The sequence below is a fragment of the Condylura cristata genome, unplaced genomic scaffold (assembly GCF_000260355.1).
Source record: "Condylura cristata isolate star-nosed mole 26May11 unplaced genomic scaffold, ConCri1.0 scaffold00005, whole genome shotgun sequence".
NCBI lineage: Eukaryota > Metazoa > Chordata > Mammalia > Eulipotyphla > Talpidae > Condylura > Condylura cristata.
The window spans coordinates 11506009-11531662 of record NW_004567106.1 but is presented as its reverse complement, the minus strand read 5'-3'; the positions used below and the strand labels follow the sequence as shown (position 1 = coordinate 11531662).

The 25654-nt window shown below is 37.1% G+C and overlaps 1 protein-coding gene across 17 annotated transcripts in view; it reads right to left on the bottom strand.

Annotated features, from left to right (window-relative positions):
* DYNC1I1 (dynein, cytoplasmic 1, intermediate chain 1) overlaps window positions 1-25654 on the bottom strand; it is a 312504-nt gene that overhangs the window by 49040 nt on the left and 237810 nt on the right. For all 17 annotated transcript variants that reach the window (XM_004676705.2, XM_012720843.1, XM_004676707.1 and 14 more), the window contains 4 exons: window positions 20210-20356; window positions 16200-16313; window positions 13645-13778; window positions 10036-10180 (listed from right to left, as the gene is read on the bottom strand). In XM_004676705.2, the coding sequence (XP_004676762.1) occupies window positions 10036-10180; window positions 13645-13778; window positions 16200-16313; window positions 20210-20356 (540 nt within the window). The remainder of the gene's footprint in view (window positions 1-10035; window positions 10181-13644; window positions 13779-16199; window positions 16314-20209; window positions 20357-25654) is intronic.

Sequence of the window (25654 nt, the reverse complement as noted above, 5' to 3'; positions counted from 1 at the left end):
GTGCTGTGCTTTAACCCACCAGGGATGGCCTGAATGGTTGTATTTTTATCTTTTATCCATTAAGGTAAGGGCTACATTGTCTGTTTCCTTTACTTCCCTGGCATGGAGTTAAAATATTTTGAGAATTCAGGAGATGAAAAAAGCTCTTCCCCTTGCACTATCAAAAATGTTTTGTATCTCTATGTCTAAAAAAAAAAAATAGCCCTTGATTTTATTGTCTTAATTTTCTAACAAAAAAATTGCCACTAGTAATGCAGTTACTTTATTTTTTTCGAGTCAAACTAATGAAATGAGACTGATTTAAAAAATTCTATAATACTTAAAGTTTCTTTCTTTCTTTTTTTTTTTGATCCCACCTATTAATTTTCCACCTGTATCCACTGTGGCTATTTGGTGTTCATAAACTACTCTTTGCAGGACTAATTTTGACCTCTCTCCCAATAGCCCTGCCAAATATTCAGTTCAAAAAACTAGCCTATTCAGTCTTCATAAAAATGTTATTTATTTACTTATGCATACATGCATATAAGAACTGAGGTATAGGCCAGGGGTTCAGGGGATGAGAGGATTCACCAGAGAGAGTGGGGAGCAGAACAGGTAGGTCTGCTGAAATACACTGCTGATGGGGAGCAGTGGGCAAGACAGGAGAGGTCTGCTGCACCATGTGGGTCATCTCCCTGGCCTGGTATTGAACCCCTGCTGCAGTGGCTGGCCACTGAAACTTTAAATCTTGCGCCACCAGGGGAGGGCCCCTTCATGGAAAATTTAAATCAAACTATGTAATGGGAATATTTTCACTCACTCTTCACTCCACCTCCAGCAACCACTAGTCTGTTTTCTGTATCTATTAATTAATTATTTTTTTTAGAGCCCATCTATGAGATCACCTAATACTTTGTCTTTCTTTGACTTCCTTCACTTTAGCATAATGCCCTCAAAGTCCACCCATGTTGTCACAAATGGCAAGATTCTGTTTTTGTTTATGTATGTTTGCCCATCACATTTTCTTTACCCACTTATTTATCAATTAGGTATTTCTGTGTCTCAGACACTATGAACAGTGCTGCAGTGAACCTGGGGAGCAGATAGCTTTTTGAGTTACTGTTTACAGTTTCCTTGGATAAATGTTATAAGTGGAATTTCTGGATCATATGGTATTATTTTTAATGTTTTGAGGAAACTTCATATGGTTTCCCTAATGACTGCACCAATTTAGATTCCCACCAGGGCATAAGGGTTCCCTTTTATCCACTTCCTTGTTATCTTTTCTTTTTGTTAATAGCCATTCTTACTTGGCTCACCTTTGGTTAAGTCATCAAATGCTTCCAGTTTACCCAAAGAGTATAAAATAAATTTACTAACTTAACCATTTTCTGGCTAGTAATTTTAAGAAGTATTGCTATTTCCTTTGAATTTTATGTACACATTCAGATTAAAAGAAATGTATCAGCCAATGTTGTCAGCAATTTTAAGGTTAACCATTGTTCCCAGTACATAAGCACAAAAGGTTATGTTTGCTTTTTGAGTTTTGAATGTATTCACAATACAATCCCCATGGCCAGAGCAAGCAGAGATTAATTATATCAGGAAATCTGTTTGGGGTGTGTAGGACATTGGTTTTCGTTTTCCTGTCCTGAACTAGCCCCTTAGTTCTCTAACAGAACAGTGAGGAGAGCAAGGGCCCTTCAAAATAATGGACCTATTTCCTCTGGCTCTGTGGGATGGGGAGTTTGAAATTGCTGGACTCCACACACAAAAGTGCTTGATGCAGAAGTCTGAGGTGTGGTTGGAGAGTTCGCATTTTTTTAATAAGGTCCAGGTATTGTTCTTGATCCTGGGACTACACTCTGAGATCTGCCACACCTACCTTTGTAGACCTCTGAGTTAAATTGGGGACAGGTTGTGGATAGCTTTGAATGTCAGATGAAGGAGGTTTCAAGAACCTGAGGGATTCAACAGTGACAGCTTAAAAAAATTCAACTAGACATTACCTTTGAAATGCGTATGTTATTTCACCCCAGCTGATCCTTAAATCTGTGCAACTCAGATGTCCTCTTAGTTAAGGTGCTGTCCCTTCTTTGGCAGGACCTGGATTAAACCCCTGTCCTCTTCCTTCCACATTCTTATTTTCCTCATTTTTAGCAGATAAGTTTGCTTCTGACTTGACTGACAAAAACAGGAATCATTTCTCGTTCCTTGCTTCTTTTTGAAAATTGAAAAGCTATATATTTTAATTGAAGTAACTTTGCATTATAACAATCTATAAGTTCCAGGTGTTCATCATTGAGAATCAGCATGGGTCTGTACCTTATTAAATTCACTGCTTTCATTTTCTGCTTCTGCCTTTATTTACCTAAACTTATCAGTAAGCTGTTTTTCTGCCTTTTCTCCCAACTCCAACCCCACAAGGACACCTGATACCATTTTTCCCAAATTTTTTATACCAAATAGTATGGATCTACACTTTTCTTTGGCTCCTACTCCAGGCCTCAGACATGCCCAAATCCCTAAAAATGTGTCTTTCCCTACAAGCTGCTACCCTCTCTCCCCTGTTCCCAAGCTAACATCTGAAAGAGTTGTCTATACCTTCTGCTTCACTGCCTCCCCTGCCCATTCACATTCACTCACAGTCTGTCCCCACTACTCCACTGAAATTGTCCTCAATGAAGTCAGTGCCATGCTCTTTTTGCTCTTTGATCTGTATATCCTTTGATATCTCTGGCATTTAACACTCTGCCATGTCTTCAATGAGCATCCTCATCCTGCAGCATCACTATCTGGCTACATCCTAGACCACAGTCTAGTCAAAATTGTTTTCTCTTGGGAAAAATCCTTAATTTCTATATTTCTAACTTTTGTCCATGAGTGCCAATACCATCAAATACTTTTAGGAATTTCCAGACATCTTTGTTGGAGCATGTCTTGGACTGCTAATTTTCTACCCTCACCCCAAGCCTGCTTCTCCTCCTCTTCCTATTTCCTGGCTCAGTCACTGGTACCACCATTCTTTCATCAGGCAGCAACACCAAATACATCATTGACTCCCTTCTCAATCATGATAGCTGGTTGGTTTTCTCTCTCAGATTAGTCTTCTCCACAAGCTAAACCCCCGTCATAGCCAAAAGTCCCTGTCTCTATGCTTAATCCGTGGGAAAACAATGCACATCTGGGTGTGAATCCAGTTCCCCCCTTTCTCACTGAGCATATCAGGGAAGTTATTTAAAATCTCTTATGCCTGTTTTTTCTTCTAAAAAATATTATAGTATTGTTTACTCCTAAGTATATTCTAATGATTTAGTAGATGTATGTAACACATTTAGCACAACACTTGGTGCCTAGTATGATCTAAGCAAATGTCGGTCCTATTTCTCTTCTCTCTCTGGGAACCGATTTACATAGAAAATCCCCCAAATTAAATTATGATCCACTCCTAACATGACCTGTCATCATTTATAAAATGTAAGTAAAGCTACGCAGTTATAGACATACACAAATGGACCTTTCTTTCCAGCCTCATGGCATGACATTCTCTAACTGGATTTAGGTTTAAATGATGGCTCATGAAATTGTTGATTAGCTACCCGGAAAGCAGCCTGGTCTTCTTTTTGCCAGGTAAACTATTCCAACAAAGTTTCTGCTCTAGTGTGAAACCTTTGCTGACTGTGGTTTAAAAGATGAAAATTGGTGTGGTGGGTAGAGGTGCAGAAAGAAGACACTGTGATGCTTTAATTCTGTCTTCCTTAATGTTGTCCTCACTGGAATGGGGGTTGCGGAAAAGAACCTGTTCCAAGCCACTTTTTACATCTTCTCTCCTCATTTTTGGAGGTCTCATAGAATTTTCTAGAAAATCCATTAGTGCTTATTTCACCTAAACCAACCACTTACTGCTCACATTAAACTCACTTGCCTTCATCTTCACGTTTCTCTTCACCTGTCTCAGTGTGAAACTACTTCTCCTATAAGCTTACCACTTCCCTTAATGTATTCTCAAGAAGCAGCTTCAACCCAGGATCCATCTAACTGTTTCTCTCATCCATTTTCCTGTTGGTGCTGCTAAGTTTGACTGGAAGAAGCATGTCTTGAAGACTGATGCCATTATAACAGTCAGGTGTCCAACCCACGGGGTCCTCAATACTGTACATCATCTATCTTTGTTTCCCAAAATGGATCTTCATTTCTTTTCTGTGACCAGTTGAAACCTTTTCTCTTCAGTACCTCTACTCACTTAGAATATTTCACCTTATCTCAATGGAATAGAATTGAGAGCTAGGAAAAAAAAAAAAAAAGCATACTTACTGTACAGTGAATTTTTGACAAGGGAGTCAAGAGTATACAATGGAAAAGAAAAGCTTTTTCAATAAACAGTATGGTAAAACTGGACAATTACTTGGAAAAGAACAAAACTATACCACTCTCTTACACCTTACATGAATAACAATTCAAAATAGTTTAAAGACAGGGATGTAAGATATAAAACCATAAAATGCATAGAAGACAACATTGTTGATATGCTGTATATCACTGGCCTTAGAGAAGTCTTAGGGCACTCAACTCCAATAGCAAGGGAAGCCAAAACAAAGTAAACAACGTTTAGTTTAGTACACCAAGCTGAAAATTTTTCTGCACAATGATATAAACTATCACTAAAAAGGTATCTCACTGGGTGGGAGAAAATATGTGCGTATCATGTATACAATAAGGGGTGAGTAGCCAAGGTGAAAACTCATGTTAACTCCGTAACAACAAAACAAGTCATGCAGCCAATAAAGGGGCAGACCTCAACAGTCTCTTCTACAAAAAAGAAGACATACGGATGGCCAACAGATGGAAGGAAAAAAAAAACCTACTTATCACTATTTATTAATAGGGAAATGTAAACCAGAACCACAATGAGATATCATCTTATACTTGTGAGAATACAAGAACAGCAAGTGTTGACGAGGGTGGCAAAAACTTTCGTGTTGCTACAACTAAACAAATGCCACTTCTTACACCGCGCATTCCATTCACTCCAGCATGATCAGGATGCTTTCCCTCTCTTGTCCTTAAAGATTTTCTGATCTTTTCCTTTACTCTTCTACAGTAACATCATCCTCAAGACTTTCCATAATCTTATAAAGGAAAAGAAAGAAACTGTAGGGGAAAAATGCTTTTTCAACCATTTATCTTCCTCTACTCATTGCCAAACTTCTTAACTTTTTCTTCAGTGCTTTCTTTTCCAGCCCAGGTCACATAAGTTCCACCCTAAACATGCTTCAGTGAGACTATACTTAAATATCGGTTACTGTTGATATTACTCCCGTCTCCTTTTTTTGGGAAGGGGATATAAAAATTTCAAGCATTCAGAAATAGAATATCAATACCTATTGATAAATACTCAATATTGATAAATACTCAATATTTATCAGTAAATGGCTAACCTTTTTCATCTATATTCATCTAGATATCCATAAAGATGTTTCTATATTTATATATTAATTTATAAATATCTATATATTCATATAAATATATACATAAAAAGAGAGAATTTTTATAGATTATTTATGCATATAAGAACTGGGTACAGGCCAGAGAAGGGGGAAAGTGAGGGATTCAACAGAGACAGAGTGGGGAACAGAACAGGCAGATCCACTGAAATACACTGCTGAGGGGAGCAGCAGGTGAGACAGGAGAGGTCTGCTGTGCCATGTGGATCAGCAACCTGGTCAGGGATTGAACTTGTGCGGCAGTGGCTGTCGATAGCACTATGAAGTGCCGCACTTTAACCCCTTATCTATTATTTTGAAGTAAATTTCTGACATATGAGTTCTCCTTTAAATATTTTAGAATGCATCTTTAAAAGGGAAAACCTTTTAAAATGATCATCATCATCTTGATTATAACAATAACAATAATATAATTATCACCAATATTCAGTTAATATTTACATTTCGCTAATGTATTGCCTTCTATTTTTTTAATGGGCTGTTTGTTTGAATCAAGATATAGCTGGGACCCATATTTTGTGTTTGGTTGAAATGTCTCAAGTTTTATTTTGTTCTATTTTGTCTTGATACATACTTTCTACCTCTGTATATAGTCTATATATTCTATCCCCTCAAAACCTTTTTTTTTTTTTTTTTTGTAGCAGTGAAATCAGCTTTCCTATACATTTCACCACAGGCTGGGTTTGGATGATTGCATACCTGGTATTATTTAACTTTCTGCATCTGTATCTCCTAATGCATGGAAATTCAGAGATCTAGTGGATTGATAAGATTCAGATTTGATTTGCAGAACAAACCTACTTCAAAGGTAGTATAGTATGCTTCCATAATAATGAAAGTTGTTTCTATTTTTATGATATTAACAACAGTAACTAGATCATGATTTGATCATATTCAAATCCTATCATTTCTTCTTCCTAATATTAGCAAGACTATCTCTATAAAGAAAAATTTCCTTTATCATAGTACTTATACCTATATATATGTTGTATATATATGTGTGTATGTGTGTATATATGTATATATATACACTCACATATAATAACCCTGAAATACAACTTATATAGTAAAGACAATAAATATTTGCTTCTTCCTGAATTAATAATTCACTCACTCCTTTACTCATCAGTCTCCAAAATAATGTGTTGATTTCCTTAGTATCCTCCAAAGATGACCAATGATTTTTCCCTCTTTTTTTTTTCAGTATAATTGTGAACTCATAAATCTATTATCCTTGTTGCTGTTATTTGACCAGCAGATGCTTATTCAACTTGGCTTACAAATCCTTTGACAAGACATTTGTAGTGTTTGGTTTCTGTTATAACAAATCTTCCAGGATCGTTTTTATACTCTTCCTACACTAGATTTGAAAGAGCAATATCTTCCAAGATTTCTGGTTTCTTGGAATAAGATTTAGAGAACACAATCCCTATACCAAGCGTGTCATTGCTACTGGATTGCTCATGTTTCTTAGATCTGTCTGGTAGGTAGAGCTGTGAATCAATATTCTTTTAGATTTAAAAGAATCTAACAAGGAAAACCTTTTAAAATGGTCACATCATCTTCATTATAACAATAACAGTAATATAAATATCACCAACATTCACTTAATATTTACTTTTCACTACTATATTGCCCTTTTTTTTTTTTAATGGGTTGCTTGTTTGAACCAAGATCTATTTGGGACCCATATTTTGTGATTGGTTGAAATGTCTGAAGTTTTATTTTGTTCTATTTTGTTTTGACACATACTTTCTACCTCTTTATATATTTTATCCTCTCAAAAACTTTTTTTTTGTAGCAGTGAAATCAGCTTTCCTATACAACATTTTTTTTTACTTGAGTCTTTACAGATATGTAAAGCTCAAATTCAGAATTATTACAATTTTTACTTCTTGAATTTTTATTTCCTTTCAACCCAGCTGATAATATCAATCTTTAGTGACATCAACATATTCAGTTTATCTCATGATATAAATACAATACTATCAGAGTAACAATACTACTACTGTAGTAATATGACACTGGTCATAGAACTATTGGAAGTGAATTTTTTTTGTTCTTTTTAATCTTTAAAATATACTCCTTAGAAATGTAGAGCCCAAATATAGGACTTTAAAGTCACCACAATCATTTCTTACTGTAAGGCTTTACCTCCATCTTGAACCACTAAGGTTGAATTTTTTATGTTATCTTAAGGAACCATTTTAAAAATTACTTTTTTGGTAATTGTACAAACTATCCATATGGCTTCCAAACCAAATGTACAGATAAACTATATTCAAGGAAATGTGACTATTATCTTACTTTCTTTCAGCCTTCTGCCTTCTATATGTAATATCTGTGTGTATGTGGATTATCTTTCCAATATTTAAAAATATGTGATATATAAATACAGCACTAAACAATGAAAATAGAGTATTTGTACTTTTCACCACCTTGGCTTTCTCATTTAAAAATATACCTTACACTGTTTTTGAAATGGGCTGGGCCATTCTACAGTCCCACAAACAATGTAGGAGAATTCCTCCTTCTCCACATCCTCGTCAGCCCTTGTTGTTTCTGATATTTTGCTAGGGGTCATTACTTGAATGTGAAGTGGTATTCCATTGTGGTTTGATTTAATTGTCTGTGAGGACAAGTGATGGTGAACTTATGCCTCTAAATTATATATAGTGTTGTAAACCAGTGCTATCTCAATTTGAAAAATTATATTAAAAACAACAAACAACAAAAAAATCAGAGAAACTGGGAATTTCATAAATGAGAAAATAAATTTTGTTTTCAAATACCTCATAGATCATTCCCTAACATAATGTGAAAGTCTTAATTTCTTACAGTACCTGAACAGTGTTCATGTGGATGTACCATACTCTTGATTCATCCAGTGTCATATTGATGGACTTAATGTGTTGTTTCCAGTCTTTCGTGATTTAAGTATTCTTTTCATTGAATATCTCTCTGCAGAAGTTTGTCTTATTTTGCTAGTACATCTTTGACACACATTTTTAGAACTGGAATTGTTCTGTCAATGAGCTAACATGCCTATATTATTTTCAGAAGCTGCTAAATTTTTCTCGATAGTGTTTTATTATTTTTGGATTTCGAATTTCAATGTGTGACAAAAACTGGTTTCTTTCAGTCTCCTTACAGAGTATCCTATTAAACTTTTGGGTTCCTGTCAATCTGATAGTTGAAAGCCAATTTCTGAAATTGGTTCTAGCTTGAATTTCTCTTATAAGTGAGGTGGTTTTTTTATACAGTTAGGAGCTAACTCTGTCATGTTGGCACAGCTTTCTCCATTAATACCCATGAAAGCACACAACATACACACATACATACACATTCAAAATTTTTTCCTATTTCTTAGACTACTTTATCTATTTTAATCTCATTTTCTGGTTCCATTTCTCCAGCTTCTTTCCTAATATTCCTTTCTCTGGATTGTGCCTTAGTACTTCTTTTAAAATCCCTCACAATTCTGACTGCTCTGAAGTGTATACTTGCAGTCCAGTGCTCTCCCTCTGCTTCTGTGTTCCTTATCAAACTGCCCAGAGGACATTGTGAGCTTTTGGAGGGCTTTAAGCTAGCAAACGATACCATATTATTTATGTCTGACAAGATCATTCTGACCATATTGGAGAACAAGAAAAGGAAAGACCCCCTAGAAGGAAGGTACGGTAATGCAGGGAAGAAATGACAGTGGGTCAGACCAGTAGTTTGGGATGGAGAGTAGCAGATGAACTGGAGCATTAAATTCAATTTGTACAAAGTTCTTCCCTGACGTCCTCTTTCCCTGGCATTTTTCATTGCAGTAAATGCTCCCACAAATCAGCAGTAGCCTCCATCACAGACCTGGAATTTTTTCTGATGATTCCTCTTCTTACCTTAGTATCAAACCAATCACCATTTCTGTGGCCTTTATCTCTTAAATGGCTCTCCAGTTCATCTGGTACTCTCCATCCCAAACTGCTGGTCTGACCCACTGTAATTTCTTCCCTGCATTACTGTACCTTCCTTCTGGGGGGCAAGGGGTCTTTCCTTTTCTTGCTCTCCAACATGGTCAGAATGATCTTTTCAGACACAAATAATATGGTATCATTTGCTAGCTTAAAGACCTCCAAAAGCTCAAAACAACCCCTCCAGAGTCCAAGCAATATATTTATGTAGGAACATTTGTATGTATGTGAGTGATACAAAGCTCTTTAAGATTAGCACTAAACTGGTAACCAAGGTTATTACTGGAGAGAGGACAATGAAGGGAAATTTGGAGGCAGGGTTAGTGTTGAAGTTTCATCCTTATTTGAACCTTTGACAATTAGAATGTTTTAAATATTAAAGTATTAAATATGTAAAAATGAGCAAAATGGGGTTGGAAAATTAATGTTAATTAGCTCTGAGGCATTTCAAGCTCCTCAGCAGGTTGTGCACATTCCCTTAATGCCAGGTGACCTGGAGGAGAATCCAGATTCTCCATAGCTTCCCACAGGGAACAAAACATTGTCCTCTGCCTGTATATTCTGAGAAATTTCAATCAAGATTGTCTTACCTTTGTAGTCCACAGTTTGACAGTCCAGTCAAACGATGATGTGACAAACAGGTGTGAAAAGTCGATTGGACCCACCGCCATATGGCAGTTAATTCCTGTCACTGGTCCTTGGTGACCTTCAAAGACCTCACCGATACCTGCTTTGCTGTATGAAGACCACATATGAACAGAATTTCAGTCACTTTTGCAAGTCAGTATTGCTTAAAAATAAAACAAATAAAACTTTTCTCTGTATGACTACATCACCATAATTTAGAAGAACCATGTATCACCAAAGATGAAATCACTTTCACAGTTATCTTGAGAGAAATAAATTTGTAAACATGATAGACTCTTTCTGTAGTACAAAATGATGGAGCAAAAAAAAAAAAATTAATCTGCAATTTACTATCAAGTCTTATTTTATTCTTTTATAGATGTTCCTTAAATTATATCATTATTATTGCAGTTACTCTAATGGAAAACACACATACTTAAACTCAGAAGCCTTCATATTTTTAATGATTCTATTCTTGTTCTGACATTTGGCACATGTTCCTTTTTAACTCCCTTTAGGAAGCCTATTGGCTGTAAAATTCCATACATCCTTGTATACATACATTTATCTTTTCAAGAAAATTTCTTAGGTTGACACACATAAAAATGTAATATTTGTCAAAACTTGGTCACCACTAAACAATACACATAATTTAAATGTAATTGGAGAAAATGATCTTTTCTCTTTACTGATAGCAGAAGAGAGACTTGAAAGTCCACTAAATATAAATGCCATAAGGTCTGGTGCTTTGCTTTTCTTGTTACCAAGTGCTTAGACTATAGTAAGTGCTTGACAAATAATTTGTTGAAAGAAATAACACAGTTAAAGAGACAGACATATGCTCTTCCCCCCCCAACAGAACTACTTCTGAGAATAGTGATACACATTTTGAAAATTATCAACAGACATATCTCACTTGTTTAATCAAGCAGGGATTATTTGAACTCTACCCCCACTTCCCCCCCCACACACACCATTACCACATAATTGTCTTTATGTAATCATAACCAAATAGAAAATATACTAAAGTGCAATATTGTAAAAGCTAATGTGCACGAGGTTACACATATGACAAATGTGTAGGAATTGTGGAATCTAAATATTATGTCACCAGAGTAAAACTGAGTTAAGTTATTAAAACATTTTGACTTCTGGAGCACCAATAAATGTCAGTGTGCTAAGCAAAATTTGAAATCATGAGCAAAGTGCTGCAGCATGTGCGCCATGTAACAGGCACTCAAAAATTATGCCCAGTGAAACTGCTAATAGCCCTTTCACACACGTGATCATTTAAATTTGTTCTAATGAACACGTGGAATTGATCTTTGAAGTAGCCCCTGGTGAGACTCCACTTGCTCTTAACAGCATCCTGAAAGGGTTTATAGGGTGCAAAATGAGGACCTTGTTTAATTTATGGAAGTGGATTTGCACCTTCTCTATGTTAGGTGGAAAATAGAAATCCCTGCCTCTGGGTCCCTCAATATGACCCATTTGAAATTATTCCTACAAAGCCAAATGCTGGCTACTTTGCAACTTTATTAGGATCTATATTATATATTTCAGATGAATGGACCACTGTACAAAGCAGAATCAAGCCTCTTGTTAAAAGGTTGGAAGCATGTACTGTGGGGACTCTTCTTTTGAACCAAATTACATATTTTGATTGTGCTTGAAAAGGACAATAGCCACAGAACAAAACTACTCATCATGTACAAGGTTATTCAAATTAGAGAAAACCAAAAATGTCGGCATCATCTATAATCATGTTCTGTATTCTTCACAGATCACTAGGTTCCAGAGTTTAAGTCAGTTGAACTTATGGTAATGTTGATTCCAATAAATGTGTAGACAAAGTTGTGACTTCATGTTTGGACCACTGTACTCTGTGCCTCTTTCCTGCCACATGATGTTCTAACTATAGTGCAGATATTTGTGCATTTCCTTCCCACCATTCTTGAAGTTAGGAACCTGGATTAAATGATGTCTATACGCCTGGCAGCATCTTTCAATGCACTTTGCTCAAAGTAAGTGTGAGGCAGAAGTTTTCATGAATGAACAACTTGATCAAGTCTTTTTTTGTGTGGATAAGACTTTAATGCGTGTCCCTAGCCACTGTTCATGAACACTGGGCATGGCCTAGGAAAGTGTAGCTTCCTAGTCATCTTCAAATCTTATGAGTAGGGCCAGTGACATATGTTTCTAGAACATAGGAATGTCATAGCTCTTACTGGGTGAATGGAAAAATCACACAACTGTGATTTTTCATCAATGCTTGCTAATTCTACATGTCACAAAAACTCAGGAGTTTGAACTTTGCACAAATTTGTGGTTCCTTATTAAATATAAAGAGCCTGATACCAGTGTAAAAGATGAAAGATCAACAGTTGAATTAGAACTACTAAAATGAAATAAATTAAGCACTACAAGTGAACAGAATGAAACTTCCAAGAGTTATGAGGCCTTTCATCTCAGTTTTGCATGTGACTTTGTAATCTGGTCTAGTATATTGGATTTCATTTCATCCTGATGATCTGTTTTCCAGGGGTATTTGCCAGTCTTTCCATTAAGGCAGAGTTCTTATCTCCTGGAATCTCTAAAGTGGCTTGTAGATATTATACTGTTTCAGTCTTTCTGACTGGGAGAAAGGGGCCTAAGAGACTTCTCTAGAGTATTTAGATATTGTCATTTCTTTATTTCTCATGTATATTTTTAGCTATTCACTTCCTGTTGCTTGGCATCAGACAGGGAATCGGTGATGAGAAGGAAATCATTAAGTAAGGGAAAATGGCAAATGAATAATTAAAATAAAATGTGATTAATGCTAAATTAATACATAAAAACATGTAAAAGGGCATACCTATTCTGTAGCCTATAGCTCACTTACTCTACTTTAACTTTCTTTGTAGAACCTACTGTCTTAAAACATATATTTACTTGTTTATTGGCTTGTTATCTTTGTCACTTAGCCAGAATAGACACCCCAGGTCTGTCTCTTGCTGTATCGTTATGATGTGATGGTGCCTGGCATCAGTAGGAAATATCCTGGGATAGAATGAATCAAAGGAATGAAAATACCATAGACCCTTAAAGGAGGGATGGTTGTCTTTATTTAGTAGAATAGGGAGAGGATTCAGTGTGGCGTACCATCTGTGCTGGCTCTTGAAAGATCGAGAACTTAAATCAAGCCAAGAACAAGAAATGTCAGACCCAGCAGAAGAAATTGAAAGTACAGACTTCCGGTCTGGTGGGCTAAGCAGTATTTGGAGATTGTTACTCCTGATGTATGTGTGACTGGAGCATGCTAAGGCTGGGGAGAAGAAGGTAGTCAAGGTCTCATATGATATGCTGAGAAGCTTGAATTTTTTTCCATCAAGGCAGTAAACCATAAAACACTTAACGAAGGCTGATGACCACAGCAGATGGCTGCAACAAGATAGTGAAAACTTGAGATTAAATTTGGGCATTTTTTTCAATAATGTTGTTCTCATAATGTCAGGTGGTTATAATCCAGAATGTGATAACAGACTTTGGGAAATGAGAAACACGTCATCAGTAAGAAAACGGAAAATCACCTTCCATGACGACAGGCTGTGTAGACTGTACCCTCCTCGCTGCCAACCACAAAGTTATTGACGTCTCCCGTTGGGAAAGCCATTCCAGTAACAGCCACAGGCTTGGACTTATTGTACACCAGCTCCATGCTCTCCTACCAAAACACGGAGTGGTTACATTCCCTCTGTCAACTCCTCGCCGTGCCAAAGATAGCACGGAAAAATCATTTGGCTAAGCCATCTGTTTGCTTTTCACAGTGTTACAAAAGACCCCGGCTGTGCCAGAAACCACGCTTTACTGCCCCTGACATTCCTGCTTCTGTGTATCTCTGGTTTCAGGCCGGCTGGATTTCATCAGCATGTGCTGCCGCTTCTTAAGTCAGGCAGAGATGACAGGTGAGAATTTTAAAACTAATGGTGCAGAAACTAAAGATAATACTGTAATGGTTACACTTGTCAGCCCCAGGCTTTAATAAAACACACAATACCCTTGTATTTACAAACATTTTCAAAATCAATTGTTCGTGACAATACACATGTATTAATATCAGATGGACTAAGCACATTTGTCAAAGCAGGAGTGTGTGTCCTCCATGGAATAAAACCAGAAAGTTGTCACTCCAGACATCAAAACCAGATTTCAACAGGGACTCCATGAAGGGCCACTGTCAGACTATAAGCAATAAGCCTGCAAAGAATGGTGTTTAAATGATTCTTTAAGATTATAAAAAGAGTTTTGATTTTACTGAACTGATTTTAAAATTCAGAATTAAAGGGCATTTTAAGAGAATTCTGCTGAAGTTAATGACAGTGAAGAAAAATTAAGTGTCACTAACATTTGTGAGTATTTCTGGCTATTTACATCACATAGACAGTACCTGAAATGATTTTTAAAAATCATTTTTGGGGATCATGTCATTGTAGATGCTTGAGAATGCAGTGCAAGCAACTAAACAGGTCATCTCAGTCAAGGAGACCATAAGCCGGAAGGGCATGCTAATGCAGGCCCCGGGGTCCTGTGACTTGCCTTCCCTGATATGGTGGACAGCTCCATGAGGCAAGCTGTAACAATTAACAGAGAATGTTCCATTCCACTGCTGAACTAGAGCAGCAAGAAGAGCATTGTTTCTAGGTTTCCCACTTGGGAGAGAGAGGAATCCGGGCAACTTTTGGATGTTCCCATCTATCCCTGCTATCCAGGGAAGTCTGCCGAGTAACTTTCAATCTCTGTAAAGAGACAGGAGTCTGCAGGCATGCTGAAACTAATAAAACAGCCTTGTAGCCCTTATGTGGCTGGTTTTACCTAAACAACTAATGTGTTTAATCAGCAAAATGGGCAATTAAAAATTCCCAAATAGACGGTTTGCTCTTATATATGTTTGTGATCTCCATGCTTTTAAAAGAAAACAACTCACTGCTGAAAATTTTAAGAGAAAACCATAAAATACCCACACACAACTTCTGATTTATATAATGTCAGCAAAATAGAGGAAGTTAAATTGGAAGGAGTTTTTAGTGCTCTCCCTTTTTCCACCCATACCCCCATATAGAAAGAATGTATTGAGTCTAAGTAGTATTCTCTACATTTGTACTTATGGAGACTAAAGGAGGCTAAAGGCTTCCACATTTTCTGTGTCAGCTGAAACTTCAGTGTCTTCTAAAATTGTGTGAGAGACATTCTAAGGTGGTTATTCCAGGTACAGGAATAGAAATATTAAAATTGAGAATTATCTCCTAGATATCTTGTACAATTTTCATGATACACCCTCACACTTTTGTCAGTGGCTTAACTATATACTCTTCTCTGTGTTTTTTACTTGGAGAATAATGAAGTACTTCCTCCCTCCCCCCCCCCCCCGCCACTCAAGTACTGTGGGAAAAAATGTGTGTGTGTGCATGTTCTCTTGTGTCTGCATTTACATACATATGGTCTGAAAACTACCGTAGCTACCTCCTCCCAAAGTTCTACCATTTTGCTACTTTGCTTGCTTTCCATTAGTCATCAGTAGTGGTTTAGAAACTTTGGAAATTTTTCATTTTCCACTTCTCATTTACTGAGCACAGAATGGCAGTAATCATGCTAGCAAACATTCCAGAGGAAAAAGAGGATGGTTTGACAAATTCTTTATATGTATCAGTGGTTGTCTAGCTATGGATACAAGCAGGGACTTTGATTTCTGTTTGGCTGGGATACCTTTACTCCCAGGCAAGTACCTGTCTGGGATTGCTATGCTAAACTCTAACCTCATTTGCATTTGTTTAACAATATTGTAGGGTAAATACAATTCCTACCATAGGCAACTTTCATAATTACTATGCTTTAAAATGGATTATTTCTTTTTCACTTGAAACTGACCTAAGGATTAATGTATTACAATAATTACATGATCTGTGGTAAAGGAAATGGGTTTTGACTTCAAGAGGAGACTACTGATAGCAGACCCTTCTCTTTCAAGTGCATCCATTCATTTTAGCTCCTATAGGATGTGAGGGTTTGGCTTTTAGGAACTATGTTCCATTAGGCAGATAACTCTTTTAACTAGGATGCTCCTATGTGTAGGGGAAAACAAACCCACCTGCGGAGTTGAGAGCATGTCCAAGCTCCAGGAACACATTTTTCCATCCGTGGAGACAGTGATGAGGTTATGAGCATTTTGGGTGCCAACAACATTTACACAGTACACGGGATGCTGCAAAAATATAAACATGGAGGATCAAACTTCGATCCAAGAGGAAATGCTTACAGTTGAGTGTCAAACACATTACTCTAAAACAAGGATTAAAGAGTGACATAATCCTACAATAATACAAGCCTCAGGTCATTTGCCACTTTTGATTTGAACCTGATTTCTTTCTAAAAGCTCTGGCAGCAACACATAATATTGGAAATACTTACAAAGCTCCACCTTGCTCAGTCAAATGCAATGTAACAGCTGAAGGAAGCGAGAGCAAATGAGGATTGATGGAGCCAGTGCAGCACAGGGAAGTGAATTTGGATTGCTCTAGTGATTGTCCAGAGCTTGGCTTCTAAACTCCTTATAAATGATGGAAAAAGCTAGTCTCCAAAAGGGTACAACTATTGACTTTTGGAAGGAACAAATGTTACTAAATCTGTAATTTAATGCATTGTAGTGCCAAACATTTACCACTCTTTATAAAAAGTGGTTAATATTCATCAGCTTCTTTAATTTGAGGGAGAGACACTGGTGGTAGAAATTACTGGCACAGTGGACCTAATGACATAAAATTAGGTTCTTTTATGTTACTGCAAAATCTAGGATAATGATAGATTTATTTTTCAAAATATCATTTGGGGTAGTATGGAGGCTTAGGTTTGGCCAAGGTCTTGAGAAAGGTCATTTATACATCCCGGGAATTGTAAACAAGATGCTCTAACCTTCTGTCATGAACCTAAAAGATTATCCCACTCTGTAGAATCCTAAATGGTAGGCTAAAATCATTTGCAGCTGCACATTAAACACTAAATGGAAGGTTAGTATAAGCAGAACCTAGCAGTAATTTGGGTTAGATTTCAGGCAGCTTAGCCCTCAGTGGCCAAACCGCAACTTACTCAATGCATCTCTGTGCAAATAGTTGACAGTCTAAGTCTTACTCTTGATGAGTTACTGTCCATAATACCTAGCCACAACTACAATGAAATAATCTTTAATATTGGAATGTTGATATTATATAAAGGATGGTTCCCGAACTATTATTATCATATAAACTCCTGGTCAGAAGGAACCATAATAATCATCTAGTGCAGCTGCTCATCTGCCTGTTCCATGATTGTCCACCTTTCTTAAAGAATAACTAGTTTTAGCACTAATTCTACTAATTCACCAATGGGGATAAAGAAAGTTCACAGAGATACTTCTAGTGCAGTGCCCACTGAGATCATGTAGATAAGGAGGGAAAAATGCAGCTTTTTGAATATTTAAAGACTGTGGTTACATTATCCTTTCCTGCAATCCCTCATCTTGTCGTACCCAGACTGATCGTCACCAATTCCTTCAACTGGTCCTAGAGTACTGGGTTCTCAGTACCTTTTCTATCCTAGCCACTTTCTTTTGAATACACCCTATTTTGTCTGAATTTCTCTTGCATTGAAGTTCTGAGAATAAAACACAACTGTCTAACTCTACTAAGATCCAGGAGCCATGTCACTTCTTAGGTGATAAAAATTCGCCTGTATTAATTTACCCTAAGATTACCTTTTTTTGGCAATTGCATCACCTGTTTACTCTTGCTAATGGATAGTCACACCATGTTCCCACAGAAACATTCAAATGAATAGGTCTTAGTGATTCTGGTCAGTGGCAAAGATAGCAGAGAACTGGCACTAAATGTTACCCTGTTCAGGTGTCTGATTATCAAGAGAACCAGCTGGGTGTTCTCTACATAAAACTCGTTACAAGTCTCTGGTGTACGTGGAAACGGTGGCAATGTGCAGTCAAACTGTGTTAGACACACACAGCGTGCAAGCTCTGCCTTAAATTCAAGTGGGAGAACAGATGAATTAACACCTAGAAACAGCACATCTTCTAGAATGGGTGAATGGCAAAGCGAGGAAACACATTGTTATGAACTTGAGAGCTACTTAGTATTTTTCTGCAAGAATCCATTGGGATTTTTGTGTTCAGATTGGAACATCAGCATAAACTACCTTAACCCAAATGGATTGGACTCCTTAGGGTGAAGTAGAGAAAGAAGGCATCTAGAAGAATGCATATAGTCAAACACCTACAGAAGAACTGTGTGTGGTAGTTCCTCCCTGGCTTTAATCAGTAATATTGGCCTGTGCTTTCATAAGTAATAAAACTCAGTTGAAAAGAAAAGAGAGAGATGTAAAGAAACCAGAACAGAAGCACATGGGGATGCCTACTTATACACACACACACACACACACACCTCTACTGAATGGGAAGAAAAAAGCGTCGGTAAAGCTCATTTTCCCAGTATAGATGCCAGATTGTTTTTATTTACTTTGGAAATAAACTTACTGTGTGGCAGAAGATTTTGTTTTAATTAGGATTTCCTGTTGTCTCAAATGCATATGTGTGGTGGGTGTGAAAGGAAATTAGTTAGTAATCTGTGGTGGTCTCTCTTTCCTTTTTGATCCTGGTCCCAATCAGCCAGGCATCAGTGGATGTTGAAAGACAGTCACAGAAATAACTGGGCACTTTTAGTTATGAATTCAATTAAACACAACCTAAGGTGAAAAAAAAGTTTTTTGTTTATTTTCTAACAAAACGTTACTCTGATGTGAGTAGTATTTTAGTTATGGTCCTATCCTAAGTTATTTGAAAAAGAAGTATTAACTCCTTGGAAGATCTCCTGGATTTAGATTCTGCTCCAAAAGCTTATTGTTCATTGTTCTAACTTTTAGACTTATTATTTCTTGAAATTTCAGAAGGTATGCTCACAGACACAGCAGATATCCACATAGAGCCAAGAAGTGGTTTCATACCACTTGAGCAAACACCTGCATCAAGCCCATCTTCTTCTGGGGTCACAATTTTCTGTTATTAGTTTTGGGAAATGGGGTAGGCAAGAGCAATTTTCCAAGATTCCCAAGAACTAGTTTCACCTGTGTGTGTCTTAGGTCCAAGTCAATAAGAATTAAGGCTGACTTGGTATTTGTCAATTCCCATTGTCAATCTTATGAGAGTGGAAGAATTTTCCTCGTCATGGTCTTAGCTAAAGCACCAAGCAGTACTTTTTTCAAGCCAGAATGGTTTTGAAGCCAGCAGATGAAATAAATGAGGCAACCACATTAAGGAAATTGAAACAATAGTAGAGCTGTATCCTTGGGCATAATTTGGGCATTTCTGAGAAAGAACATCAGTTATCCTGAATGTCAAGGTAGCAAGGATTGATGGAGACATGCCTATCTTCTTATTCCTTGAAACAATTGCTAAACACACCTGTCATTCTCTTAAAGGAAATGACAGCGTAGTTGTCTTACGAAGACTATACTGAACCTCTTCAGCTAAATTATGGGTAATGGCTTTGAGATGTTGACTTTTAACCCTAGGGATTATATTGTCACTGCAGACTTCACTATTGAGACCAATCCTGCACATTCCAGAATTTAAAGTCATAGCACCCCCACATGCAAACATCACAAGTCAAAAACGCCTGCTAGCCATTGTCCCAGAAAACATCCCTAGACACAAACTGTTTACTCTGTGTTGACTATTTGAAAATATGTTTTCACCTTATAATGTGAATGTAAAGTTTTTTTATTTTTTTTTTTAGAAAAAGTTTCACAGATGCTTTTTCCAGGAGTATCTCTCTATGTGCTTTTTAAATTTTAATCATTCCTCAAAGGTGGTATGTGGGAAATTCAGCAATGTTCTTTCTATGCTCTTTAAACTTGTAGATTTTGAAGAGATTTCTCTAAATTCAGTGCCTTTTCTCCTGCTTTTCTCTCAGGTTTAATATCACCAGGCAAGACAACAGTTACTATAAATTAAATCTTTCTAAAGTAGAGTTACTGACATCTGTACTTTTTTCCAGTTGAGTTATCCCCTCTTCCAGGGCTCAAGTGACTAGCAGAGATGGGATGCAAATCTTGACTCACTGTGTGTGCAGCTGCCGACAAGGGTGTCCGCTGCACTGGTGTCCTTCGATGACTGCGATTGTCCCACAGGACGATCTGGCCCGAGTAGGTCCCACCAACTACCAAGTTGGGATGGAAACGGGCAAAGCAAACTGACATTACAGAGGACTGTGAGAGGAAAGAGAAGAGAGATGTATTGTGAAATGGTTGGAGAAAGCTTGTTTTTTTTCCCTGAAAACAGTTTATCACATAAACTCAGTACACCCTGGAAAACAACAAGTAGTTTAAAGATAGATTATTCGGAGCAGACAGAGCAAATAGTAGGAAATTTTGTACACAGATAAAGGACTTTCCCTTGAGAGGATGGCCGGTGGTTGCCCCCTGGAATTTGAAATTTGAAGTCTTGGCTGTGTCATCAAATAGGCATAAAACCTATCTATGTACATCATGGTTTTGTGGTTTGTAAAGCTTAGTTTATGGACATTTCCCATTTATCGATAAAATTGCATCAGAAAGTATATGAATTCACCATGATGTCTTTACAAAGCAATTCCTCACTTTGAGGGCATGACCACATCAAGTTATGCTGTGTATAGTGTTGGCAAGGCTTTGAGGACTTTTGAGATGGATTTTTTTTTTTTAATTTGGGCTTAATGGAGACTTCTAGGAAGTGCTGTGACCTCAGACTGATCTAACCAGTTCCTTCCCAAATTGCCTTGCCTCCCTGACCTTGATCCTGCCCACTTCAGACAGTTCTTAATGTTATTCTTTGCCTATTTTAACAAACAGTCAGAAATGTATTTCAGTCCAACTCTGCCATGGTCTGTCATGGCATCACTAATGTGGTTTCTGAAGTTCCACAAAAGACTACGGGCACTACATTTTATAGGAAAATGCTTATCTGAGACAGAACTGGGATACATAAAATCAGACAAATCAGCAGTCTCACAACCATGAAGAACTCCATTTTTTATTCTTATTGTGCTTTCTGTGCTCACCTTTTTGTGCACAAGCAATTGTTTTAAAAAATATATTTCACACCTTCAGTGAAATTCAGTGAGAGCTCTTAGGTATATGAAAGGCATTGTACTAGGCACAGTGAGAATACAAAGGCAATCATTACCCTCAGCAAGCTAGTGCCCCGGTAAAGGAAACTAAAATCCATGCACATGGATGAGCACAAGGATATGAAGGATCTGTGAGCAGAGCTGTTGCTGTTCTGTACAGTGCTTTTATGTGAAGTAGAACAAGATGCCTTAAACATGGTCATTTGGGCAGGTATATGCTGTGGCAGTGGAGAATAAGATGGATGTTGATCTCTATAGACCCTTGAGATTGACACTCTTGGCAGGGCTCACATTGTACATCCAAGCGGCAGTCTTGAATATAAAACCTGCCATGACCCAATCTCCTAGGACTGTGATGTGATGTGATGTGATATGTGTGTGTGTGTGTGTGTGTGGTGGGGAAGAGGGGAGGGCAGGCAACAGGAGTGGTCAGAAGGTTAGTTTTAGCTAGAGTGGGGGGGGGCAGAAAAGAGACAGCTGGGAAGGGTGGGATGAAGACTTCATGAAAGGGGATGTATTGCTCCTTTAAAAATGTGTGAAACTTATAGCAATGGAGAGGAAAAGGAACAGGCAATCTTGAGAGATGGGATAATGAGAAGAAAGGGTTGGAGGTAGCAAAACAGGCTGGTTAACAGCTTACTCTGATTTGACTGGGAAAGAACTTGCATGGAAAAGACAGGTAATAAAAATGTAGCTGGAAAGGTAGCCTGAGACAGAAAAGCAAAAGCCTACAAGTAAGCTTAGGATTTTTTTCTGTGAGTAATAGTGAAAAATGCAGCTTTCTGAGCAAAAAAAGTGAATTTAAAAGTTGTAACTGTTAATCGAACAAAGTAAACAAGTGACTTAAAAAAATTATGACTTCTTTATGACCAAAAAATTAAACATGCATTTCTTTAAAAAAAAAAAAATCTGATCTACTGTCAGTCTAAGGCTTACCACTCAGAAACATTCTCTTATACTCTGAGGTAGAATAAAGAATGTAGACTGTTTTTCAATGCCATGTTTTCCTAGTTGGAATCATTTTCAGTTTCAATTCCTTGAACATGATTCAATAGTGAACACGCTTGTGCCCCAATATGGTTTTCATAAAGTTCAAGAATAACTTTCAATAATGATACTGAATTAAGGAAAAAGAAAATAATGCTGGTCAGCTTCTTGTTTTACACATCCCACAGAAACGTTTCTTAGTTTTCAATTGATGAAATTCTTATGTTGCTTGAGTTATGTTGGAGAACATTTTTTAAGCTTCAGAAAGACTTAAAATTATCCAGGTGGTATTGACAACTGAATTGAGCCAAAGCTCCAATCAATATGGATAAAGGAATGTCATTAACTTTGAAAAATCCAGAATTCAACCACTTGATTGCTTCCGTATTTCAGTTTAATCCCAGCAAATACTACTCCAAGCATTTTTTACTAGAGAAAAATAAGCAGGGTTATTTCTACAAAACCAAAACTTGTATTTGGCAATCAACTGGAATCCACCTTACAGGGTGAATTTTTTTTTCATTCATATGTTTGTTCACTCCATCATCAAAAATAGTGCCAAATAATTACTAAATCATTTTAAAAAGTTAAATTTCACACAGCCCTCCCCTCCCCATTTTGAAGTCAGAATTCTACTGCCATTCAATGAAACATCAAATTAGTGCAAACAAGAATGCAACATCTTTGAACATAAGATATCTGCCACCAAAAATCTGCTACTTTGTTTTGAGCAAACCGAACTTTACAGTTTCTCCATGAGGAAAAAGAGTAGACATATTTATTTTTATCTTTGATTTGGAAGATTAGAAATGGAGAACTCAGTATGGGATTTATTGATTTGCTTACTTTTTGAAGCTCAATACACTGATTATAGTATTCTATGTATAATATAGTGTATAGGAGGATTTATAGCATATCTCTAGGGGGTGCCATACTTATCATACTATCATTCATGTGGAAACACTATTGGAGAATGAACTCAATCATTTAGGTGCAAAATCTAGAATTTAGTCATTTCTTGAGATTTTTTAAATTGTGTGGTGTTTGATGTAATTGTGGCAAACATTTGAATGATTGACTGAATTCATTTTCATCCAATCATTTTAGCTGCCTTTAGAGATGTGGGAACAGTCTCCCAACTCTAACCTTGACAATGAAGTTGGAGTTCTTTTAATTTAGAAAATCTTTATCAGCACTCTCAGAATGGTTTATTTTGGTGAAACTCCAGTCACCTCCTGCCCATCATATAGCTGATTTAGTTGTTTTTGCTGATTATCATGGCATTTATTGACCATTAGTAACAAGAGTAAAGGATTTTATCTACTGTTCTGTCAGTTATACATATTTAGTAAAGACAAAAAAAAAATCCAAAAAACTGATTGATACTATTAAAAAATGTGGTTTGCATGGCGCTGATTCTCAACAGTACATTTTCTGAAGAAAAATTTTATTAAAAACTTAAGAATAGTACTTTGTATTAATTCAGCCTTTTAGTGTCATAATAAATCATTGATAAATTATATGATTAATACAATTTGATCAAACTTAATTGGAAAAAGGAAGTTTCTCTAAGAGGTTATTCTTGGTTCTAGAAAAATACATGTCTATAAAGATATTTTTGTATTTTTAACTATTTTATTTTTCAAGTCATTAGCACCTCAAAATTGTTTTGGGAAATAATGTATGGTCTTCAAAACATTCAAATTAAGTAGTTTACACAGTGGGGAAAATAATAAGGTTAGCTGGAATTTTTGAACAATGTTAACTGTAATGAAAGTAAGCTTTCTTGACACTGCAGTTGGGTTTTATTTTAACAAGGCTAGTGATTTCATTGATATGGTCATATTGTCAAAAAAAAAAAGAAAGAAAGAAAAGAAAAGAAAAGAAAAGAAAAGAAAAGAAAAGAAAAGAAAAGAAAAGAAAAGAAAAGAAAAGAAAAACCCACAAAACAACAAAATACTCAGGGGTCTAGAAATGCAGTAAGCGCATGTCAAAGGCTTGATGTCAAACTGGTGAGTGATTATTTTCCAACACAATAACAGTCAGTCTTGCATTAGTAATCGTCTATCCAGTAGGATGAACACCCCATATTCTAGTTTCTCAGAATCAGGACAAGAAAGCTTTTGGGAATATGTTTTGAGGAACAAGCCATTGCTGTTGGCAATTTCTGGTGTCTTCCACTGGCTCAAAAGTGCAGAAACTCTTGAGAAAACTTGATTTGTTTATTTTAACTTGCTCCGTTACTGGCCATTCCTGAAAAAGCAGTCCTACATCTCTTCATTGCCTCACATCCACTTGTACCTAAGCTGACCCGCTGCACAGGGTCCTTCACCCTCATGATCCATTTTGAGACAAGGTGATTTATTTTATCTCACTCACCATGGGAATTTCACAGGGACTGGTGGAAGACATCACTTTGAATATCTCTCTTTGCCTACTGCAAAGACGGCCCAAACCTCCTTAAGTGGCTGTGAGGGTCTGTTTTTTATTTTGTAGAGCTAATCCAGGCCAGTTTAGGAATGGTACTTCCCCTTAACCACAGGCCCAGTTGCCTAGGGCCAACAGCCTTTGGTCATTGCTGGCTGGGCAACTCACCCCCTATGTCCACATTTAATCTGGTTGCCCATGTCTTTCTTTGTATGGCACTGTGCCCATTTCTCAGCCTGGGTGGGAGGGATACAGGTCGTGCATTCAAAAGCATCTCCTATTTCAAGTACCAGTTCTTCTGGGGAGAGATTCATCCCCAGAGAGGGAATGGCCATATTGTTGCCATATGCTGTTTAATGGTGGCTGACATTTTATTTGTCTAAAAGTAAATACTTAACTGTCAGAGGGCTGTAAGGCAGAGAGATCAGATGTGTTTGGCTACTAGTGAGCTAGTATATATTTCTGCAAGTACCTAAAAAACCCACAAAGATATTTCTTTTGTTAATGGAAACAACTGTAATTGGAGAACATTGCTGTCGAAAACCCCTTTCTAGGCAATCATGTAGCACTAGGCCTCTGACAATGTGTAAGGTGGGGAGGTGGCAAAGCCAAGACATGAGTCATAAGTTGGGCACTTAATTTTAATTGAGATGAAGGGGAAGGGTCCTTTTTCCTTTAGATCTCTCTTTTTCCTTTGAGGAAGTCTCTGCCCAGAGCACATACCATTCTTCTAAACTCCAAGAGGAGTAACCATGTACTGAAAGTCATCACCCCATTAGTAATGGGGTGTTCATGAGCAAAGACTGAATTCACTTGCCTGCAACTTCTTGACTCAATTTATATTAAAAATTAAAAGCAGCTGATTCTAAAATTTGATTTCCCATAGCTTAGAAACCATTCATTCTGATGACCTTCCTTAGAATCCCTTGGAAATTTCATGCCTACCAGTACTGAGACTCTGTCATCGACCTAGTCTTGGGCTGTG